This window comes from Leucoraja erinacea, chromosome 1 (genome assembly GCF_028641065.1).
Source record: "Leucoraja erinacea ecotype New England chromosome 1, Leri_hhj_1, whole genome shotgun sequence".
In the NCBI taxonomy this organism is placed as follows: Eukaryota; Metazoa; Chordata; class Chondrichthyes; order Rajiformes; family Rajidae; genus Leucoraja; species Leucoraja erinaceus.
In genome coordinates, this window is record NC_073377.1 from 168766622 (window position 1) to 168786404 (window position 19783).

The 19783-nt window shown below is 42.2% G+C and overlaps 1 protein-coding gene across 2 annotated transcripts in view; it reads right to left on the reverse strand.

Moving 5' to 3' along the window:
• Positions 1 to 9458: 9458 nt before the first annotated feature.
• The window catches only part of LOC129704572 (interleukin-15-like), a 58490-nt gene continuing 48165 nt past the window's right edge, over positions 9459 to 19783 (reverse strand). Inside the window, exons 6-7 of one of the 2 annotated variants that reach the window (XM_055647794.1) lie at positions 14798 to 14941; positions 9459 to 10788 (exon numbers count right to left, since the gene is read on the reverse strand). In XM_055647794.1, the coding sequence (XP_055503769.1) occupies positions 10681 to 10788; positions 14798 to 14941 (252 nt within the window). In that variant the 3' untranslated portion in view covers positions 9459 to 10680. The remainder of the gene's footprint in view (positions 10789 to 14797; positions 14942 to 19783) is intronic. The other variant, XM_055647784.1, reaches the window with a different exon arrangement.

Below are 19783 nucleotides of genomic sequence, written 5' to 3' on the forward strand. Positions count from 1 at the left end.
ACAGCACGGAAACAGGCCATCTCGGCCCTATAAGTCCGTGCCGAACACTTATTTTCCCCTAGTCCCATCTACCTGCACTCAGACCATAACCCTCCTTTCCTTTCCCATCCATATACCTATCCAATTCATTTTTAAATGATAAAATCAAACCTGCCTCCACTACCTCCACTGGAAGCTTATTCCACACAGCTACCACTCTATGAGTAAAGAAGTTCCCCCTCATGTTATCTCTAAACTTTTGTCCCTTAATTCTCGTCATGTCCTCTTGTTTGAATCTTCCCTACTCTCAATGGGAAAAGCTCATCCACGTCAACTCTGTCTATCTCTCTCATCATTTTAAAAACCTGTATCAAGTCCCCCCCTTAACCTTCTGTGCTCCAGAGAATAAAGACCTAACTTATTCAACCTTTCTCTGTAACTTAGTTGTTGAAACCCAGGCAACATTCTAGTAAATCTCCTCTGTACTCTCTCTATTTTGTTGACATCCTTCCTATAATTGGGCGACCAAAATTGTACACCATACTCCAGATTTGGCCTCACCAATGCCTTGTACAATTTTAACATTACATCCCAGCTTCTATACTCACTATACTATTCTGTCAGTGTTATAACATAAATGGGACCAGTGATTAAAAGAGACAATGTATTGTAGGAACTTAGCAGGCCAGGCAGCTTCTATGGTAGGAAATGGATAGATGACATTTTTGGGTGGGACCCTTCTTCAGACAGATGGAGTAAACTACATTGCATTGTCTCTGTATGGCACACTGCACAATGACAATAAAGCTTGAATCTGAATCTGAATCTAAAGCTGGTGAGGGGACAAGGTGGGGACAAAATGCCAAATGATCTGTAGATTCAGGTGAGGAAGGGCGATTGACAAATAGGTGGATCTAGTAATAAAGGTGAAATGGAGTTAAAAGGTGAAGCTGGGGTATGAGGAAGAACAATGTAAAACTGGTGAGAGGTTTAGTTGAAGGGGATGGGGAGGAAAGAGTGGGATAAAAGTTCAAAAAGGGGCGACTCGGAATAGGGAGAGGTGGAAGATGAGCAAATGGAGAAGATGGAAGGAACTGGGAGATGGGGGCATTGGGAGAATGAGGAGGTGGTAGAGGAAGGAGCAAATGACCATAGAAGTTCCATTGCACTTTGAAAAGTGATATCCAGACTCTCTCACATGCCACATTACCAATGTACATCTCCGTACAGCAAAAATGTTGCAGAGTGCAGGCTTGTACTGCTTTCATATCTGAGATGTTGCAAATCTAAATAAACATGAGCAAATATTTGACATTTGGCGAGAGACTGATCCAGGGAACATCTAGTGCCTTTGCTAATTCCTTAATTGTCAAGTGTTCTTGTACTGATTCAACAACTGAATCAACAAATAGCACCAGGTGGCAACAATCCGGTTCCTCGCCCATTGATCTTTAGTTTAGGAATCTCATGCCAATTACTTGTACATTACTGTACAATTCCCCTGGTTGGTCTTCCCCAGGGATATTCATAGAGTGGTCCTGATACACTGCCTTAAATGAACAATTCCTTCTTCAAATCACCACTTCCCAGATGCTTCAAAGTTTTTTTTTCACCGAATTGATTCAACTAGTATCTGTCTTTGCTGTCAGAGTGCCATGGAGTGATACATTCCCATCGGCCCACCTTGCCCACATGTCCCATCTACACTAGCCCCACTTGGCTGTTTGGCCCAGATTCCTCTAAACCAGTGGTTCCCAACGTGGGGTGTACGCCCCACAGGGGGGCTTTTTGATTTTTAAGGGGGGCAATTGAGCGCGACTGGGTCCAAATTTTCGATTTTTATTTTTTTGGGATTTTCCATCAGGTAAACATATGTAGTTTATGTTTCAGATGTTATTTTGAGTAAATAATTTTTTGGGGGTAAAAAAGGTCTTTATTGTGTAGTTATTACACAATCACCGCGCCATCGCTCTTCATGCACGTCGCACGAAGCGCGCAAGGTCATGGGAGAACCTTATTTATTTAATTGGATTTAGAAATGCGATTCAAAGAGCTTTTGCTAAGTTACCCGTATAATATCTATTTCCTCCGTTTTCTCTCAACGGAAAGCAAGGGGGGGCATCAGGATTTTAGAGGTGATTAGGTGGGGCATGGCCAAAAAAAGGTTGGGAATCACTGCTCTAAACATATCCTATCCATGTACCTGCCTAATTGTTTCTTAAATGTCATGATAGTTCCTGCCTCATCTCCCTCCTCCAGCTACTCATTCCATACACCCACAGCCTCTGCGTGAAAAAATTACCCCTCAGGTTCCTATAAATCTCCCCCCCCCCCCCCCCCTCACCTTAAACCCATGCCTTCTGGTTCTCGATTCCCCCACTTTGGGCAAGAGACTCTGCGCGTCTACCCGATCTATTCCTCTCATGATTTTATACACCTCCATAAGATCACCCTTCAACCTCCTGTGCTCCAGAGAATAAAGTCCCAGCTTTGTGAACCTCTCGCTATAGCTCAGACCCTCGAGTCCAGGCAACACCCTTGTAGATCTTCTCTGCACTCTTTCCAACTTGACATCCTTCATAGGTGCCCAGAACTGAACACAATGCTCTAAATGTGGCTTCAGCAAGATCTTATACAGCTGCAACATGACCTCCCAACATCTATAATCAATACTCTGGCTGATGAAGGCCAATGTGCCAAAAGCTTTATTGACCACCCAATCCACCTGCATCTCCACCTTCAAGGAACCATGCACCTACACTCCTAGATCCCTCTGCTCTTCAACACTACCCAGAGCCCTACCATTCACTGTGTTGGTCCTGCCCATGTTAGACTTCTCAAAATGCGACATCTCACACTTCTCTGCGTTAAATTCTATCAGCTATTCCTCAGCCAACCGGGCCAATCGATTAAGATCCTGCTGCAATTTTTCACAACCAACTTCACTATCTGCAAAACCATCCACTTTTGTATTATCTGCAAACTTGCTAATCTTGCAATGTATGTACTCATCCAAATCATTGATATAGATGACAAACAGTAATGGGCTCAGCAGTGAACCCTGAGGCACACCACTGGTCACAGGCCTCCAGTCTGAGAAACAACCTTCCACCGTCACGCTCTGCTTCCTTCCATGGAGCCAATTGTCTATCCATTCAGCTATCTCTCCTTGGATCCCATGTGATCTAACATTCCAGAGCAGCCTACCATGCGGAACCTTGTTGAATGCGTTGGTGAAATCCATACATGCACCATCTACAGCCCTACCCTCATCAACACTCAGATTTGTGAGACCTGAGCTCCCACATATAAAACCATGCTGACTATCCCTAATCAGCTCTTGCCTGTTTAAATGCATGTATATCCATCATAACCCTCAGAATACTCTCCCATACGTTCCAACTACAGATGTTAAGCTCACTGGCTAATCATTCCCAGCCCTTTCCCTGCACCCCTTCTTGAATACAGGCATAACATATTCCCCCCCCTCCAGAGGGGAATCAATGGGGCTTGGTGCTGAGTTTGCCAAGGACAAGGCTGAAGCTTTCACAATCGCCTTCAGTTGAGTAGATGTCCAACTTTGGTTTCCTCCTGAGATCTCCTCCCTCAACTCTTTCTTCCTTTATATTGATGGCTGCATCAGTCCTGCTTGCTACATGGACATAACCCAAAAATATCACTGCCTTTGTTGCCGATTTCCACCTCATCTCTTGTGCTCACAAGCACCATGTTTGACATTTTCTTTCCTTTCTTAACATGTCTACCCTCAGCTCAAGGTTACTAATATCCCTGCCAACCCCAACATTATACCCCCTTCCTCCCTGCTTCCTGTAAGGTTTCTATCCCATTCTCCTAGTTTCTCCACCTTTGTCATTTCTGCTCTGATGATGAGACTTCCTTTGCCTTTAAGATGTTTTCCTTTTATTTAGCTATGGCTTTCCATCTTTCATGGTCGACAGGGCTCTCAACCATGTTTTTTTTCTACCTCTTGCACTTCTGTTTGCAACCATTCTCCTCCTGGCCATAACAAGGATAGGATTAGCCTTGTCCTCCCCTTCCTCCCCATCAGCCTCGGCATTCAACAAATCACCCTCCGTAATCCCTGGCACCTACAGTAATTCAGCTGCAGAAGTCTAGTCATGCCAATGAGCTCATGTGTTAAGATGAGAGTGTAATCTCCAAAATCAAAGTATATTGGTTCAGTTTGCTCTAGTTGCAATTGTAGATAGGAACCATGTTGTCGGAAAGATGTTGTCAATCTGGAAATGGTACAGAGAAGATTTACGAAGATGTTGCCAGGACTAGAGGGTCTGAGCTATGGGGAGAGGTTGAATAGGCTGGGAGTCTATTCCTTGGAGAGCAGGAGGATGAGGGATGATCTTATAGAGTTGTGTACAATCATGAGGGGAATAGATCGGGTAGGTAAACACAGAGTCTCTTGCCCAGAGTAGGTGAATCAAGGAGCAGAGGATATCGGTTTAAGGTGAAGGGGAAAAGATTTTATAGGAATGAGGGGTAACTTCACACAAAAGGAGGAGGGTGTATGGAACAATCTACCAGAGGAGGTAGTTGAGGCTGGGACTATCCAAATGTTTTCAAAACAGTTAGGCAGGTACATGGATAGGGCAGGTTTGGAGGGATATGGGCCAAATGCAGGCAGGTGGGACATGTTGGCCAGCGTGGGCAAGTTGGGCCAAAGGGCCTTTCACCACACTGTATCACTATGACTCTAACCATGCAAAAGAAAAACTTTTTTTTCCATAGAGCTAAATAAAATAACTCAGTTCGAGTTATCTAATGGTAAGCACCATCAGGATATCGGATGCGATAACTAAAATGTAGTTATTAAGGGAAGTGAAATGGAGGAGAAACAATGAGGCATTTTTCTGACTGATCAGCACATTTTCTAACATTAAGGAAGAACAATACATTTAAAAAATATATTTTCAAAACCTTGGAACATGGCACAACACTTTAATTCAATCCAAAACACTTCTGAAGGCAAGGCAAGGCAAGTTTATTTGTCCAGCACCTTTCAACAACAAGGTAATTCAAAGTGCTTTACATAAAACATTATAAGCATTGGAAAGAAACACATATAAAATGACATTTAGATGTAAAACGATTATTAGATTATTCAGATAAAATAATTACAAAATTAAAATCAATTAAATAAAATATTTAAAATAGAATCAAACCAGGAATAGAAGTTACAGTGCAGTCTAGGTAATTAATAAATTGTATTGTTTACTGAAAGGCAGCAGCAAACAGAAAAGTCTTCAGTCTAGATTTAATAGAGCTGAGAGTTGCAGCAGACCTGCAGTTTTCTGGGAGTTTGTTCCAGATATGTGGTGCATAAAAACTAAATGCTGCCTCTCCATGTTTAGTTCTGACTCTGGGGACACAGAGCAGACCTGTCCGAGATGATCTGAGAGGTCTGGGTGGTTCGTAGCTGAGCAGAGGATCAGAAATGTGTTTTGGCCCTAAACCATTCAGTGCTTTGTAAACCAACAGTAGTATTTTGAAATCAATCCTTTGACAGACAGGAAGCCAGTGTAAAGACCTCAGAACTGGAGTAATGTCATCTACTTTTTTGGTCTTAGTGAGGACTTGAGCAGCAGCGTTCCGAATTAACTGCAGCTGTCTGATCGGCTTTTTAGGGAGACCTGTATAGACAGTGTTACAGTAGTCGAGCCTGCTGAAGATAAATGCATGGACATGAAGAATGGTCACAATATGAAATGTCACCTAGCTGTGTTCTCCAGGGATGCTGACTGTCCCCTGAGTTACTCCTGCACTTAGTGGCCTCTTGAACTTTAATTGACATTTTTTTTTACATGAAAGTTAAAGTGCATATCATAACTGTTAAACTTCAACCACTTCTACATGGAAAATATATATGTTGCTTGTTTATATGTGAATATTTCAATACTGCATACCCATGCAATATTGCAATATCTATACAATAGAATACACTTTCCAGGAGCAATCTAAAGCTGGACTCACCATATGAAAATAGCCTATTAATTTACACGTTGTGCACTGGGACTGCACAAACATGCCTGTCAAATTTTCAGTATTGCAGCATAATTTCTGTAGAGAGAGCAACCCAAAATGTCAGCTACCTTCTTTCTCTAGAGATGCTGCCTGATCTGCAGAATTACTCCAGCACTTTGTGTCTATCTTTTTACATGAATTCAAGATTGCTTTCCAAGCTTACTACCTCTTCCAGTCATTGCAAACCCTATCTTTCAGAACTGTTTCTGGAAATTATACTTTAGAGGGAACAGTGAAACTTCCACCAGCCTGCTCCGCCATTCAAAAGCATGGCAAATCTGACCTTGCTCCCACTTTCCTGCATGTTCCCCCATAACCCTCGATTTCCCTGTAGATCAAAAGTCTGACTCGCCCTTGAATATATTCCACAGCTTCCTAGGATGGAGATCTTCAAATGATTTTAACTCTCAGGAGATGGAATTCCTCGTCAACTGTGTCTTATATTGGTGATTCTCTTCTGAATCTACCCGAGGTAACATTTGCTTGGTCAATGCCACCGAATCATAACATTGCCTTCCACTATGTTGAATACCAAAGTCTATGGACATATCTCTCAAGTTTGAAAACACATACCTCCAGATTCAGGGACAGTTTCTTCCCAGCTGTTATCTGGCAACTGAACTATCCCATCACCAGCTAGAGAGTGGCCCTGACCTCCTATCACACCATTGGAGACCTTCGAGTTATCTTCAATGGGACTTTATTGGACTTGATCTCACACTTGATAGACATGTCAGTCACAAGTCTCAAATTATAATTGCATCTTAATTGAATAATTACTTAAATATCATTCAAACTTAAAACACAGGACTGAACTTTCTGGCTTGAATGCTCCTAAAATTAGTTTGTTATCAAAAATAGTGATATTTTATGCCAATAACTTTGAACAAATTTCCTATCAAAATTGTACTTGCAAAATTATTATTGGGAACAAAATGCTTTCCACACACAATAAATGTACCCATTTTCTTAGGACAATCAGAAAACATTGAAATTTATTTGGCAATTGAACAAATATATCTTCCGTGCTGGGATAAGCTGAAGAAGATAGGTTTGTTGGTGTTACAATATATTTTTAATATAATAAGCCGTGAATCATTATACAAATGACTACTTCCGTGGAAATGTTTCAATACCTAGGGTACATGTCAATATCTTTAAGGTGCTGTGTAAAATTACTAGTCCCTGAAACATGTTTCAACTTAATTATGAATAACAAACATTGTTTGATCCTTTATCAGGAATGCCATTTAGAGAGAAAGGCCAAAGAGCTTGGCATATTTTAAATGATCTAAAGTTATCACAATCGATATACATTGTTTATCCTGTTTTAAAAAAAAACATGGCTCTACATATATGTGTAATACAGCTATGCTTGAAATGTTTCCTATATGAGTTTAGAATTCAGGTTATCATCTGAATGCTCAATTACAAAACAACTACTGCAACCAGACAACACCTAGATGAAGCTACAAATAAACAAATAATCATTGATTAGATCTTTGTTTTGCTGGTTCTTACGTTTGCAGATATGCATTAATTTACGAAGGATGCATCTCACTGGAACAATTATAAATAGGGATGTGTACGTACATTAAAAATAAAGGATGTGGAAAGGGGAAAGTGGAAGATGAAACGTGGACAAAGTGTTTTGCAGTTGCAATTAAATTGGCAGAATTGAAAATCAATTATTCTTGTAATGGGGTAACAAAAGCTTCTTTATGCAAGTCTATGACAAAACGATACCTGCTAATATTCAAAATATGTCTGGTTGTCATATTTGTCTAATCCACACACTCCTCACGGTCTACTTTGGAAGAGCACTCTTATAAAATGTGCTGTTTTCAATGAAAGATAGTTTCCAACAATTTTATTACTGCACTAGAAAATTGGTTACATGTTATTAGTATGAAGAATGCTGTCTTAATTCCAGAATTCATGATCATAGTTATAGCAATAAAATAGATGTCTTAATCAACTATGATCTTTTGAAATGAATCGATTTAAATCAGCTTTATGATTTGAAGATCAGTTATTGACATTGTCTTTGCTGTTCCAATTGTGTCAGCTTCAGGATATATGAATAATGTGCCCACTCAGTAAGACTTAAAGCAAAAGCAACATTTGTCTTTAGATTACCAGTGTTAAAAGAAGCTCATACTACAATGGCCATCAAGGTCTGACAGCCTTAATGTTGTCCGTGTATATTCTATACATTCTTCATGGGAATTGAGATGACTGATGAAGCCCATGCACACTTAGCCTAGAAGTACTTGTACATCAGTTTTAAATTTAAGTACATTTAAATACTGCCCTAAGCTACCATTACACTAAAGCATACTGAACTCACAGTAAAGGGGCTGTCCCACTGCGGCGACCTAATCTGCGGGTTTTGAAGAGTTTGCCCTCGACTCAAACTCACAGCATGGTCGACACGTGGTCCTAGGCGGTCCTATGAAGTCACTGGAACTCCCCTTCATGCTCGAGGGAAGTTCCCGCATGATCACGGCCTCAGTTTGGTCAAGGAAAACTTTTCAGCATGGTGGAAAATTTTTCTGCAAGTAAAAATTGGTCGGCATGGTTTTTTTAAACTCATAGTGCAGTGGAGTGGGGTCACTAGTTAGTTACAGGCAGTCGGGGGCAGCCGTAGGCAATCTCCTTCGCTGACTGGGCATTTTAATTGGCCCATTGGAGTTTTCAGGACCAAGTCTTCTGAAAAGTGTCTCCACTCCTTCTCCCCACCCCCCCCACCGCTCTCTCTAAAGGACTTACCGTACACTGTGCTGCCGTCTTTTGCCTTCCTGTTCATCGCGGGTGTGAATTTCAGACAGCGCCGTCCCGCTTTCCCTGGTCCCGTTGGAGGGGGGGTGTGTGTGCGTGTGTGTGTGCGTGTTTGTGTGTGCATCTTTGTGTGTGTGTGCGTGTGTGTGTGTGTGTGTGCGTGTGTGTGCACGCACGTGTGTGTGTGTGTGTGTGTGCACGTGTGTGTGTGTGTGTGTGTGTGTGTGTGTGTGTGTGTGTGTGTGTGTGTGTGTGTGTGTGTGTGTGTGTGTGTGTGTGTGTGTGTGTGTGTGTGTGTGTGTGTGTGTGTGCGTGTGTGTGTGTGTGTGTGTGTGTGTGTGTGTGCGTGCGTGTGTGTGTGTGTGTGTGTGTGTGCGTGTGTGTGTGTGTGTGTGTGTGTGTGTGTGTGTGTGTGTGTGTGTGTGTGTGTGTGTGTGTGTGTATGTGTGTGTGTGTGTGTGTGTGTGTGTGTGTGTGTGCGTGTGTGCGTGTGCGTGTGTGTGTGCGTGTGTGTGTGTGTGTGCGCGTGTGTGTGTGTGTGTGTGTGTGTGTGTGCGTGTGTGTGTGTGTGTGTGTGTGTGTGTGTGCGTGTGTGTGTGTGTGCGCGTGCGTGTGTGTGTGTGTTCCAGGCGAGTCTCCTCGAGCTTGAAGGTTGAAGACAGTTGCAGTAAAGTCGCGTCAGTGGGACAGGCCCTTAACTATATTTTAACTCATCACCACCCAGATCATAAGGCCTTAAGGAATAGGAGTCAAATTAGGCCATTCGACCCATCAAGTCTTCAATCATGGTTTCTTCTTGTTTCTTGGTCCTCCAAAATATTCAAAATGGAATTTAAACTGGAGGTGGAATTTTATTAAGATTAATTAACATTGTTCATTAACAATTATTAATTAATTTATTACTTATTATCAATTAACAAAATGTATTAACATTAAGAAGAGGTTGAAATTTTATGAATTGATGTCCATGCAGACTTAGTGACTATGAGATTTTTTTCTGTAGCCTCTACTTAAACTTGAAATAACTTATCAATTGTAGTAAATTACAGTGTATACAGTGTACAATGGGTGATCTATCTCTCCCTTCTAACCCCATTCTCTTGCCTTCTCCCCATAACCTCCGACACCTGTACTAATCAAGAATCTATCTATCTCTACCTTAATATCCACTGACTTGGCCTCTACAGCCTTCTGTGACAAAGAAATCCACAGATTCACCGCCTCATCGCCTTCCTAAAATAATGTGTTTTAATTATGAGGCCATGACCTCCAGTCCTAGACTCTCCCACTAGTGGAAACATCCTCTCCACATCTACTTTATCCCCAAGCCGTTCACTTTTGTGTATGTTCCATTGAGGTTCCCCCTCCTTATTCTATACTCCAGCAAGTACAGGCCCAGTGCTGACAAATGCTCATCATAGGTTAACCTTCTTGTAAACCTCCTCTGTACCCTTTCCAGAGCCAGCACATCCTTCCTCAGATGTGGTGCCCAGAATTGCTCCCAATATTCCAAATGCAGCCTTCTCATCACCATGTACTCAGCATTAGATCCCTGTTTTTGTATACAATTCATTTCACATCAATCTTCATTCGGAAACCAATATAGCTTGGCATGCTCAGTAAAATGTTTATTGCCCTGTATGCGGGAGCTAACACAAGGTTTCTTTGTATTGAACAAATTATACTTCATTGTTTATGAAACTGAGAATTATATAAATGAAAACAAAATTGTTTAAGCAATTCTTATAAAAATATGTATTGTCACGTTAAATTCTGTAGCGTATTTAGTGAGAGGGTTGGCATTAAAAATATAAAATTCAATGTTTATACATATTTACATTTATTTACAGGTAAAATTTACAATTAACTTTTTGGTTTTGTTTTAAAATAACTTTGTAGAAAATTTACAAAGGCGTCTAAAAATTCTTTGACGTTGTGTTCTTGAAATTCCTCGCATGTTGTGCAGCTGTTCTGTTGGATTAGAACACAGGTTCTAATTGATTATCGGAAAGCAAATCACATTTTTAAAGAAAAGCATGGAAACTAAATGGTGAAAATTCCCATAACATTACAACCAATACAAATGTTAAATGCTAAAGAGAGGCACTCATGCATACAGACCAGCAAAGCACCACAACACAAGGAGGAAAAAACATCAGTAAGTGGCTCTGATCAAAAATCATCAGGCAGATCGAATCACAATGCCACATATTTATTTGGGTCTGACATAAATTGTCATTTCATCATTGGCAACCACACAACAAACTCCATTTTGTTCTTGTAGAAGTGTAGTTTAGTGTCCACTACAAACCCACTGACTCCCATGGCTATCTGGACTACACGTCTTCCCACCCTGCCCCCTGTAAAGACTCCATCCCCTACTCCCAATTCCTCCGCCTACGCCGCATCTGCTCCCAGGATGAGGCGTTCCACACCAGGACATCAGAAATGTCCTCATTCTTCAGGGAACGGGGGTTCCCCTCCGCCACCATAGATGAGGCTCGCACCAGGGTCTCATCCATACCCCGCAACACTGCTCTCTCTCCCCATCCCCGCACTCGCAACAAGGGCAGAGTCCCCCTAGTCCTCACCTTTCACTCCACCAGCCGGCAAATACAACACATAATCCTCCGCCATTTCCGCCACCTCCAACGTGACCTCACCACTCGCCACATCTTCCCATCTCCCCCTATGTCTGCCTTCCGCAAAGACCGCTCCCTCCGCAACTCCCTTGTCAATTCTCCCCTTCCCTCCCGTACCACCCCCTCCCCGGGCACTTTCCATTGCAACCGCAAGAAATGCAACACCTGTCCCTTTACCTCCCCCCTCGACTCCATTCAAGGACCCAAGCAGTCGTTCCAGGTGCGACAGAGGTTCACCTGTATCTCCTCCAACCTCATCTACTGCATCCGCTGCTCTAGATGTCAGCTGATCTACATCGGGGTGACTAAGCGGAGGTTGGACGATCGTTTCGCCGAACACCTCCGCTCAGTCCGCAATAACCTACCTGACCTCCCGGTGGCTCAGCACTTCAACTCCCCCTTCCCATTCCCAATCCGACCTCTCTGTCCTGGGTCTCCTCCATTGCCAGAGTGAGCAACACAGGAAATTGGAGGAACAGCACCTCATATTCCGCTTGGGGAGTCTGCATCCTGGGGGCATGAACATTGAATTCTCCCAATTATGTTAGCCCTTGTTGTCTCCTCCCCTTCCTTAGCCCTCGAGCTGTCTCCTCCAATCCCCCAGCCCTCAGGCTCCTCCTCCTCCCTTTTTCCTTCCTTCTCCCCACCACCCCCTATCAATCTGAGGAAGGGTTTCGGCCCGAAACATTACCCATTTCCTTCGCTCCATAGATGCCTCTGCACCCGCTGAGTTTCTCCAGCATTTTAGTGTACCTTCCATTTTTTTCTTATTAGCCTGCACAAACAATTAGCTCGATCTCAACATGTTAATCTTATATTGTTGATAAATAACTTTTGTTCCTCCCTTGTGGATTAACCTGCATATTTTGACATTGTAGGTTTTAATATTGCATCAGTTGGGACACAATTCTTTCATTTACTTTTACCATGCGAGTCATATGAAGAGGGTAATATGTACAGGATATGTTCAATGGAATACAGTAATGTCAGCATTAATTACTGCAAGACTAAATTGCTTTGGGGAGCTTTGATGTTAAACCTTGAACAGTGGATGAAAATCATTTGTTTTCTAGAAACAGGAAAGGCATTGAATGCACCTGATGAAGGAAGAATGTCAAAAAATGCAAGCTTAATTTGAATTCAAGCGATATAATTATTGAATTAAAAGACAAAAGAGGAACTCAAGCAGTCAAGTGGCATCTGTGGAGGGAAATGGACTGTGAATGTTTCTGGGCAACTGTTCCATTTCCTCAACAGATACTGCCTGACTCAATGAGTTGCTCCTGCAATTACTTTTTTGCAACAGCTTCCAGTGTTTGTAGTCGCCAGTGTAATTAATATGGGGCTGGATAAAGTACACTTCAAACCATTGAAAAAAATGAATGAATATCAAGCAGGGAATGGGTGACTAACACTAAAAATAGATGCAATATACAAACAAAAGCATCAGGATTGAAGAAAGATTCTACATTAGGTGTAATATAATAATTAAAACAAAACTAACAAAACCTTAAAGGAAACATTTCCAAACTGAAAGAAAATTGATGGTGATAACTTTAGTCACAATAATGGCTGATTTATACAGTTGATATAATATTGTTTAAAAAGTGGCTTTGTGGAAAGGTTTACTTGCAGACACCACAAATGAGAATGACTGGTATAAGTTTAAGAAGGAACTGCAGATGCTGGAAAATCGAAGGTAGACTGAAATGCTGGAGAAACGCCGCAGGTGAGGCAGCATCTATGGAGCGAAGGAAATAGGTGACATTTCGGGTCAAGACCATTCTTCAGAAGAAGGGCCTCGACCCAAAATGTCACCTTCGCTCCATAGATGCTGCCTCACCCGCTGAGTTTCTCAAGATTGGTATAAGTGTATTTAGGAAGTCATTCAAGAATTTGCAGAAGATCCTGTCCCTATACCTTCTCCCTCGACTCCGTTCAAGAACCCCCGGCAGACAGACCTCTCAAGTGAGACAGAGCTTCACTTGCAACTCCTACAAACTCATCTACGGTATCCGCTGTTCCAGTTGTGGACACGTGTATGTTGGTGAGACCAAGTGTAGACTCAGCAATCGTTTAGATGAACACTTTCGCTCAGTCTGCCTAGGCCTACCCGATACTCCAGTTGATAAATATTTTAACTCCCCCTCCCATTCCCACACTGACTTTTCTGTCCTGGGCCTCCTCCACTGTCAGAGTGAGGCCAAATGCAAACTGGAGGAACAGCACCTCATATTTCACTTGGACAGCTTCCAAGCCAGCGGTATGAATATTTATTTGTCTAACTTCAAGTAACCCTTGCTTTTGCTCTTTCTCCATCCCTCCACCACCTTAGTCCTCTAACTAGTTTCACTGTCCTGATTAATTTCACTGTTTAACCATATAACATATAACAATTACAGCACGGAAACAGGCCACTCGGCCCTACAAGTCCGTGCCGAACAATTATTTTCCCTTAGTCCCACCTGCCTGCACTCATACCATAACCCTCCATTCCCTTCTCATCCATATGCCTATCCAATTTATTTTTAAATGATACCAACGAACCTGCCTCCACCACTTCTACTGGAAGCTCATTCCACACCGCTACCACTCTCTGAGTAAAGACGTTCCCCCTCATGTTACCCCTAAACTTCTGTCCCTTAATTCTGAAATCATGTCCTCTTGAAAAGCTGGTCCACATCAACTCTGCCTATCCCTCTCATCATTTTAAAGACCTCTATCAAGTCCCCCCTTAACCTTCTGTGCTCCAGAGAATAAAGACCTAACTTATTCAACCTTTCTCTGTAACTTAGTTGTTGAAACCCAGGCAACATTCTAGTAAATCTCCTCTGTACTCTCTCTATTTTGTTGACATCCTTCCTATAATTGGGCAACCAAAATTGTAACACCATACTCCAGATTTGGTCTCACCAATGCCTTGTACAATTTTAACATTACATCCCAGCTTCTATACTCAATATGTTTGTATACCTTATTGTCACCTTCCCCTCAACCAACAATGAACCATTTTACATTTTCTTGTCTGCTTTGCTCTGTTGTTTTCACACCTTATCCTTCCATGCCTCTAGTATCCATCTCCACTGACCTAGTCTGAGCTCGGTCCTCAACCCAAAACATCACCCATTCTTTTTCTCCAGGGACGCTGCCTGTCCCGCTATGTTACTCCAGCATTTTGTGTCTATCGTCAAAGAATATAATTCCACTGGTGTATTATTTCAGAGACAAAGCCCTCTTTTACAAATGTACCCGAGTTATTCATGCCAACGGCCAAATGTGGGCAAAAGGGCTAATCCTATGATGTTCTGTGTTCTTTGTTTCAAAACGTAACAACTTACCTTGCTTTTATGATTTTCAAAAGATTTAGCATTGTCTAATAACGGACCAAATTCACGAATTATTTCACAGATGAGTTTGAATTCATAGTCTATAACTTCCATCTCTGAGACGAAGCAATTCAACGATGTGTTAAAACATTCTTCCTAGAGGGGGGGAAAAAAAAATACATTTAATATATTTAGTTGGGTTTAGAGATTCGCTTTAGAAACATGACCTTTGGTTCATCGAGTCCATGCCAACTATCAATCACCCGTAGACTAGTTCAATCCTACACACCAAGGACAATTTACAGAAGCCAATTAACCTACAAACCTGTGCATCTTTGGAATGTGGGAGGAAACCAGAGCATCAGGAGAAAACCCACGTGGTCAGAGCGAGAACGTGCAAACCCCACACAGACAGCACCCATAATCAGGATCAAAACCGAGTCTCTGAGCTCCACCACTATATTCCAGTAATACTGATTTTTTGTGGGAAGAGGTTTCATTACTTGCATGTCCTAAAAAGAATTGCATTGACCAACTAATATATTTGGAAAACATCCTTGTGTTTGAAAAAAATTGATATTTAATAATGGGAGATTGGCTCCAAACTCATTTGTTCTATTTCATTACTTTAGTTCTGAAACAGCTGCAATGAAAATCCTGAATTTCAATTATTAACATAACATTCTAGTTACTAACAATCCAGCTGGCAAACTGTTCAGTCTGCTCATAGAGTCATGTAACATTGCTGTTGAGAACACTGCCTGGATTAGAGTTTTTCAGCTACAAGGAGAGATTAGATAAACTTGGTAAACACAGAATGCTGGAGTAACTCAGCGGGACAGGCAGCATCTCTGGAGAGAAGGAATAGGCGACATTTCGGGTCGAGACCCTTTTCTGACTGATGTCAGGGGAGTGGGCGGGACAGAGGTAGAATGTAGTCGGGGAGAGTAAGATTGGTGGGAGAACTGGGAAGGGGGAGGGGATGGAGAGAGAGGAAAAGCAAGGGCTATTTGAAGTTAGAGGTCAATGTTCATACTGCTGGGGTGTAAGCTACCCAAGGGAAATATGAGGTGCTGTTCCTCCAATTTGCACTGGGCCTCACTCTGACAATGGAGCAGGCCCAGGACAAAAAGGTCAGATTGGGAATGGGAGGGGGTTAAAGTGCTGAGCAACCGGGAGATCAGGTAGGTTAAGGCGGAGATGTTCAGCAAAACGATTGCCGAGCCTGTGCTTAGTCTCGCTGATGTACAGTTTACACCTGGAACAGCGGATACAGCAGATGTGGTTGGAGGAGGTGCAAGTGAATCTCTGCCTCACCTGGAAAGACTGTCGGGGTCCTTGGATGGAGTCAAGGGGGGAGGCAAAGGGACAGGTGTTGCATCTCCTGCAGTTGCAGGGCAAAGTACCTGGGGAGGGGGTGGTTTGGGTGGGAAGGGACGAGTTGACCAGGGAGTTGCGGAGGGAACGGTCTCTGCATAAAGCAGAAAGGGGTGGAGATGGGAAGGTGTGGCTAGTAGTGGGATCCCGTTGGAGGTGGCGAAAATTATCTGTTGTATGTGATGGGGTGGAAGGCGAGGACAGGGGGGAGGGGGAGCAAGAGCGGAGCTGCGGGATGTCAAGGAGATCCTAGTGAGAGCCTGGTCTATAATGGAAGAGTGGAACCCCCGTTTCCCAAAGAATGAGGATATCTCCGAGCATCTAGTATGGAAAACTTCATCCTGGGTGCATGATGAAGTTTTCTTTACAGGAAGCAGGGTGGGAAGAAGTGTAGTCTAGATAGCTATGGGACTCAGTAGGTTGTGCAAACAGTCACTTTAGCCCAAACTGTCCATGCCGACCAAGAAGCCAGCCCATTTACCTGCGTTGACCCATATCCTTCCAAACCATCCCTATCCATGTACCTGTCCACAGACATTTAAATGTTGTTATTATAGTTGTTTTAGCCAGTTCATACCATATACCCAACACTGTGTAAAAACATTGCCCCTCAATTTCCTATTCAATCTTTCCCCTCTCATCTTAAAGCTTTGCCCTCTAGTTCTTGATTCCCTAAACCTGGGATAAAATGTATGTATGTTTACTCTTTCTTTGCCCCTCATGATTTTATACTCTACTAGACCAAGTGCAGACCCGTTGGGTCTGTTTCCCCAACAGCCATTTGCAGTGTGGGGCTGCGGCATCACACTAACCTTAACCACCGCCCAAACACACAGGTGGGGGGGTGGGGGTGAGAAAAGGGGAGGGGAGGGAGAGGAGGAGGAGGAAACGGGACAGATTTGGGAGAGAAAGGAGAGTGGGGAGGGAGAGTGGAGGGGAAGGGGGGAGAGAAGTGGAAGAGTGGGGAGGGAGGAGGAGAGGGGTAGGGGGAGTGATGGAAGATGGACAGAGGGGTAAATTCTTGCGGGTACAAGCCTAGGACATCTGTGAACATTGGGCATTGTGACATCACACGATGGAACGTTCACCAGGGGCTGGGGCTGCTTCTATGGGTGAGAAGCCAGTTTATTTTTGAAATATTGGAGGGGGGGGGGGGGGGGGAAGGATTTGATTAAAAACGTGAACTTAAACACGACGAAATGTAATGAGGAGCGGATACTTAGAAAGAAAAGCGAAATCTCTACCGAAATGGAAAAGATGCCGGCGATTCTGCGTCTGGTTTCGGAGTTGCAGGGAATCAAATGAAGAAATGCGGCCGGCAGCCGCCCATGTAAATGGATCCATTCCGATTGGACATCTGCGAGTATTGGGCATTGTGACATCACACGATGGAAACGAATCAAAAGGAAGAAAGGCAGCCGGACGGACGGCAGCCACAGAGTTTTATATAATAATAGATAGATTAATAATAATAATAATAATAATATATTTTATTGTCATTGCACATATGTGCAACGAGATTTGGTATGCAGCTTCCATCCGATGTCATAACTTAAATAACTATTAACATTTAGATTTAGATACCCCGAGAACCCCTCAGTCTGCTACACTCCAAGGAATAAAGTCTCAGTCTGTCCAACCTCTTCCTGCTGTAGTATATTGGTGACTACCTCAATATTAAATTAAGCACGTCAGTGGAGTCAGGAAATCTACAATAGTATTTAGGCAGCCAATTCTACCTACTTAGGATTACTGTGGTGCTGTTGATCTATCATCCAAGCCAAGGCTTTGAGAAGAGATATAAAGTATATTCTTATTAAATGATACCACGGCTACTTTTATATAACTTGACTTCAATGCTGAATAAAATTAATCTGAAGTAGGTGGATATTTAAATTCAAGAATATCTAAATAAGTTGATGCCAAATGAATTCAGATCCAACCAAATTAGAATTCTTGTAGTTTGGAAAATACCGGTACAAAGAAAAGCTTGGGAAACATCACTAAATGTATAGGAGTTGAAATCATTCACTTGGCATTCACCACAGAGGGCAGTGGAGGCCAAATCACTGGATGGATTTAAGAGAGAGTTAGATAGAGCTCTAGGGGCTAGTGGAGTCAAGGGATATGGGGAGAAGGCAGGCACGGGTTATTGATAGGGGATGATCAGCCATGATCACAATGAATGGTGGTGTTGGCTCGAAGGGCCGAATGGCCTCCTCCTGTACCTATTTTCTATGTTTCTATATATCATGTCAGGCCATTACATTGGGACCAAATCAATATGGAACGCGCACATATTTTTCATGCAAAAATAAAAGGCTATTCTGGTGCTTGAAGTGGAAACACAAACTAACCTAATAAAGAAGAAACAATTGTCACAGCATTATGCAGCAAAAACAATTAAAAAACATTTCACACAATGAAAAATAATCATCAGATGATGCAAAATTATGTTGACAAATTAAATGTGTTATTACCGTGTCTGGTGATATGAAATCAGGTTTGATGTAGAACAAGCTGCCCTCTAATGCTGAATGAGTTTTGGATTTACCCTATTAGAGATGCATGGAACATTATTCTACCTTTGATAATCTATGTACCATTTAAAAATCAAAAGGGCATGTCACAAGATCATTATGAATGGTAAATATTTTGACTTCATGGTCACCTTTCTCTCATTAACCACAAGGGTGCCACAAAGTTCAGGCCACCACATTTCCCACAAACAAGATATTTGTTCCAGACAGTTTCCACCCAAGAAGCAGCTATTTGTTTTAAATGTTGACGCATTATATTAAAAGGGTTGGTGCAGGCAGTCGCTAGATTACATTAAGTTTGTGTTCCTGAGAACTGTCTGTAAGATGATTTCTGCATTAGTCACAAATGCCTATTTTCTCCTGTAACCTATACCTTATCACTCTACCTACACTTGCTATAGTCTTTTCATTTCATCATTTATACATGCTAACTCTACCCATAATTAAACTAATGGAATACACACAGCATCAAGTCATTAATACATACCGCAAAACAGTTTATTATTTATTGCAGTCTGGTAGGGGGATATAGATTAGTTACAGATATACGCATAGATGTGGTAGACAGATTTTAAGCTGTACAGATATGATAACGTTATTTAAGGGACTTTAAATATGCACATGGATATGCAGCAAATGGAGAGTTATCATGTCCAGGCAGGAGAGATAAGGTTCACGACATCATGTTCAGCACAGACATTGTGGGCTGAAGGGCCTGTTCCTGTGCTATACTGTACTGTTCCATGTAAATGTCAGTTGTTGCACTTTGATAGGTCAAATGTAAGTATTTCGTTAATGGCAGGATCTTTTACAGCATTGATGTAGAGTGATCTTGAGATCCAAGTCCATATCTCCCTAAAAATAGCAACACAAGTAGATAAAGAAGGTGTATGGAATATGAGGATGTGGAAGTTATGGAGAAGAGGTTTACCAGAATGCTACCTGGATTAGAGGATATTAGTTATAAAGAGAGGTTGGACCAATTTGGATTGTTTTCTCTGGAGCATTGTAGGCCAAGGGGACACATGATAGAAGTTTATATCTTCACTGTTCTTCCTGAGAACATTGAAAAAGACTGGTC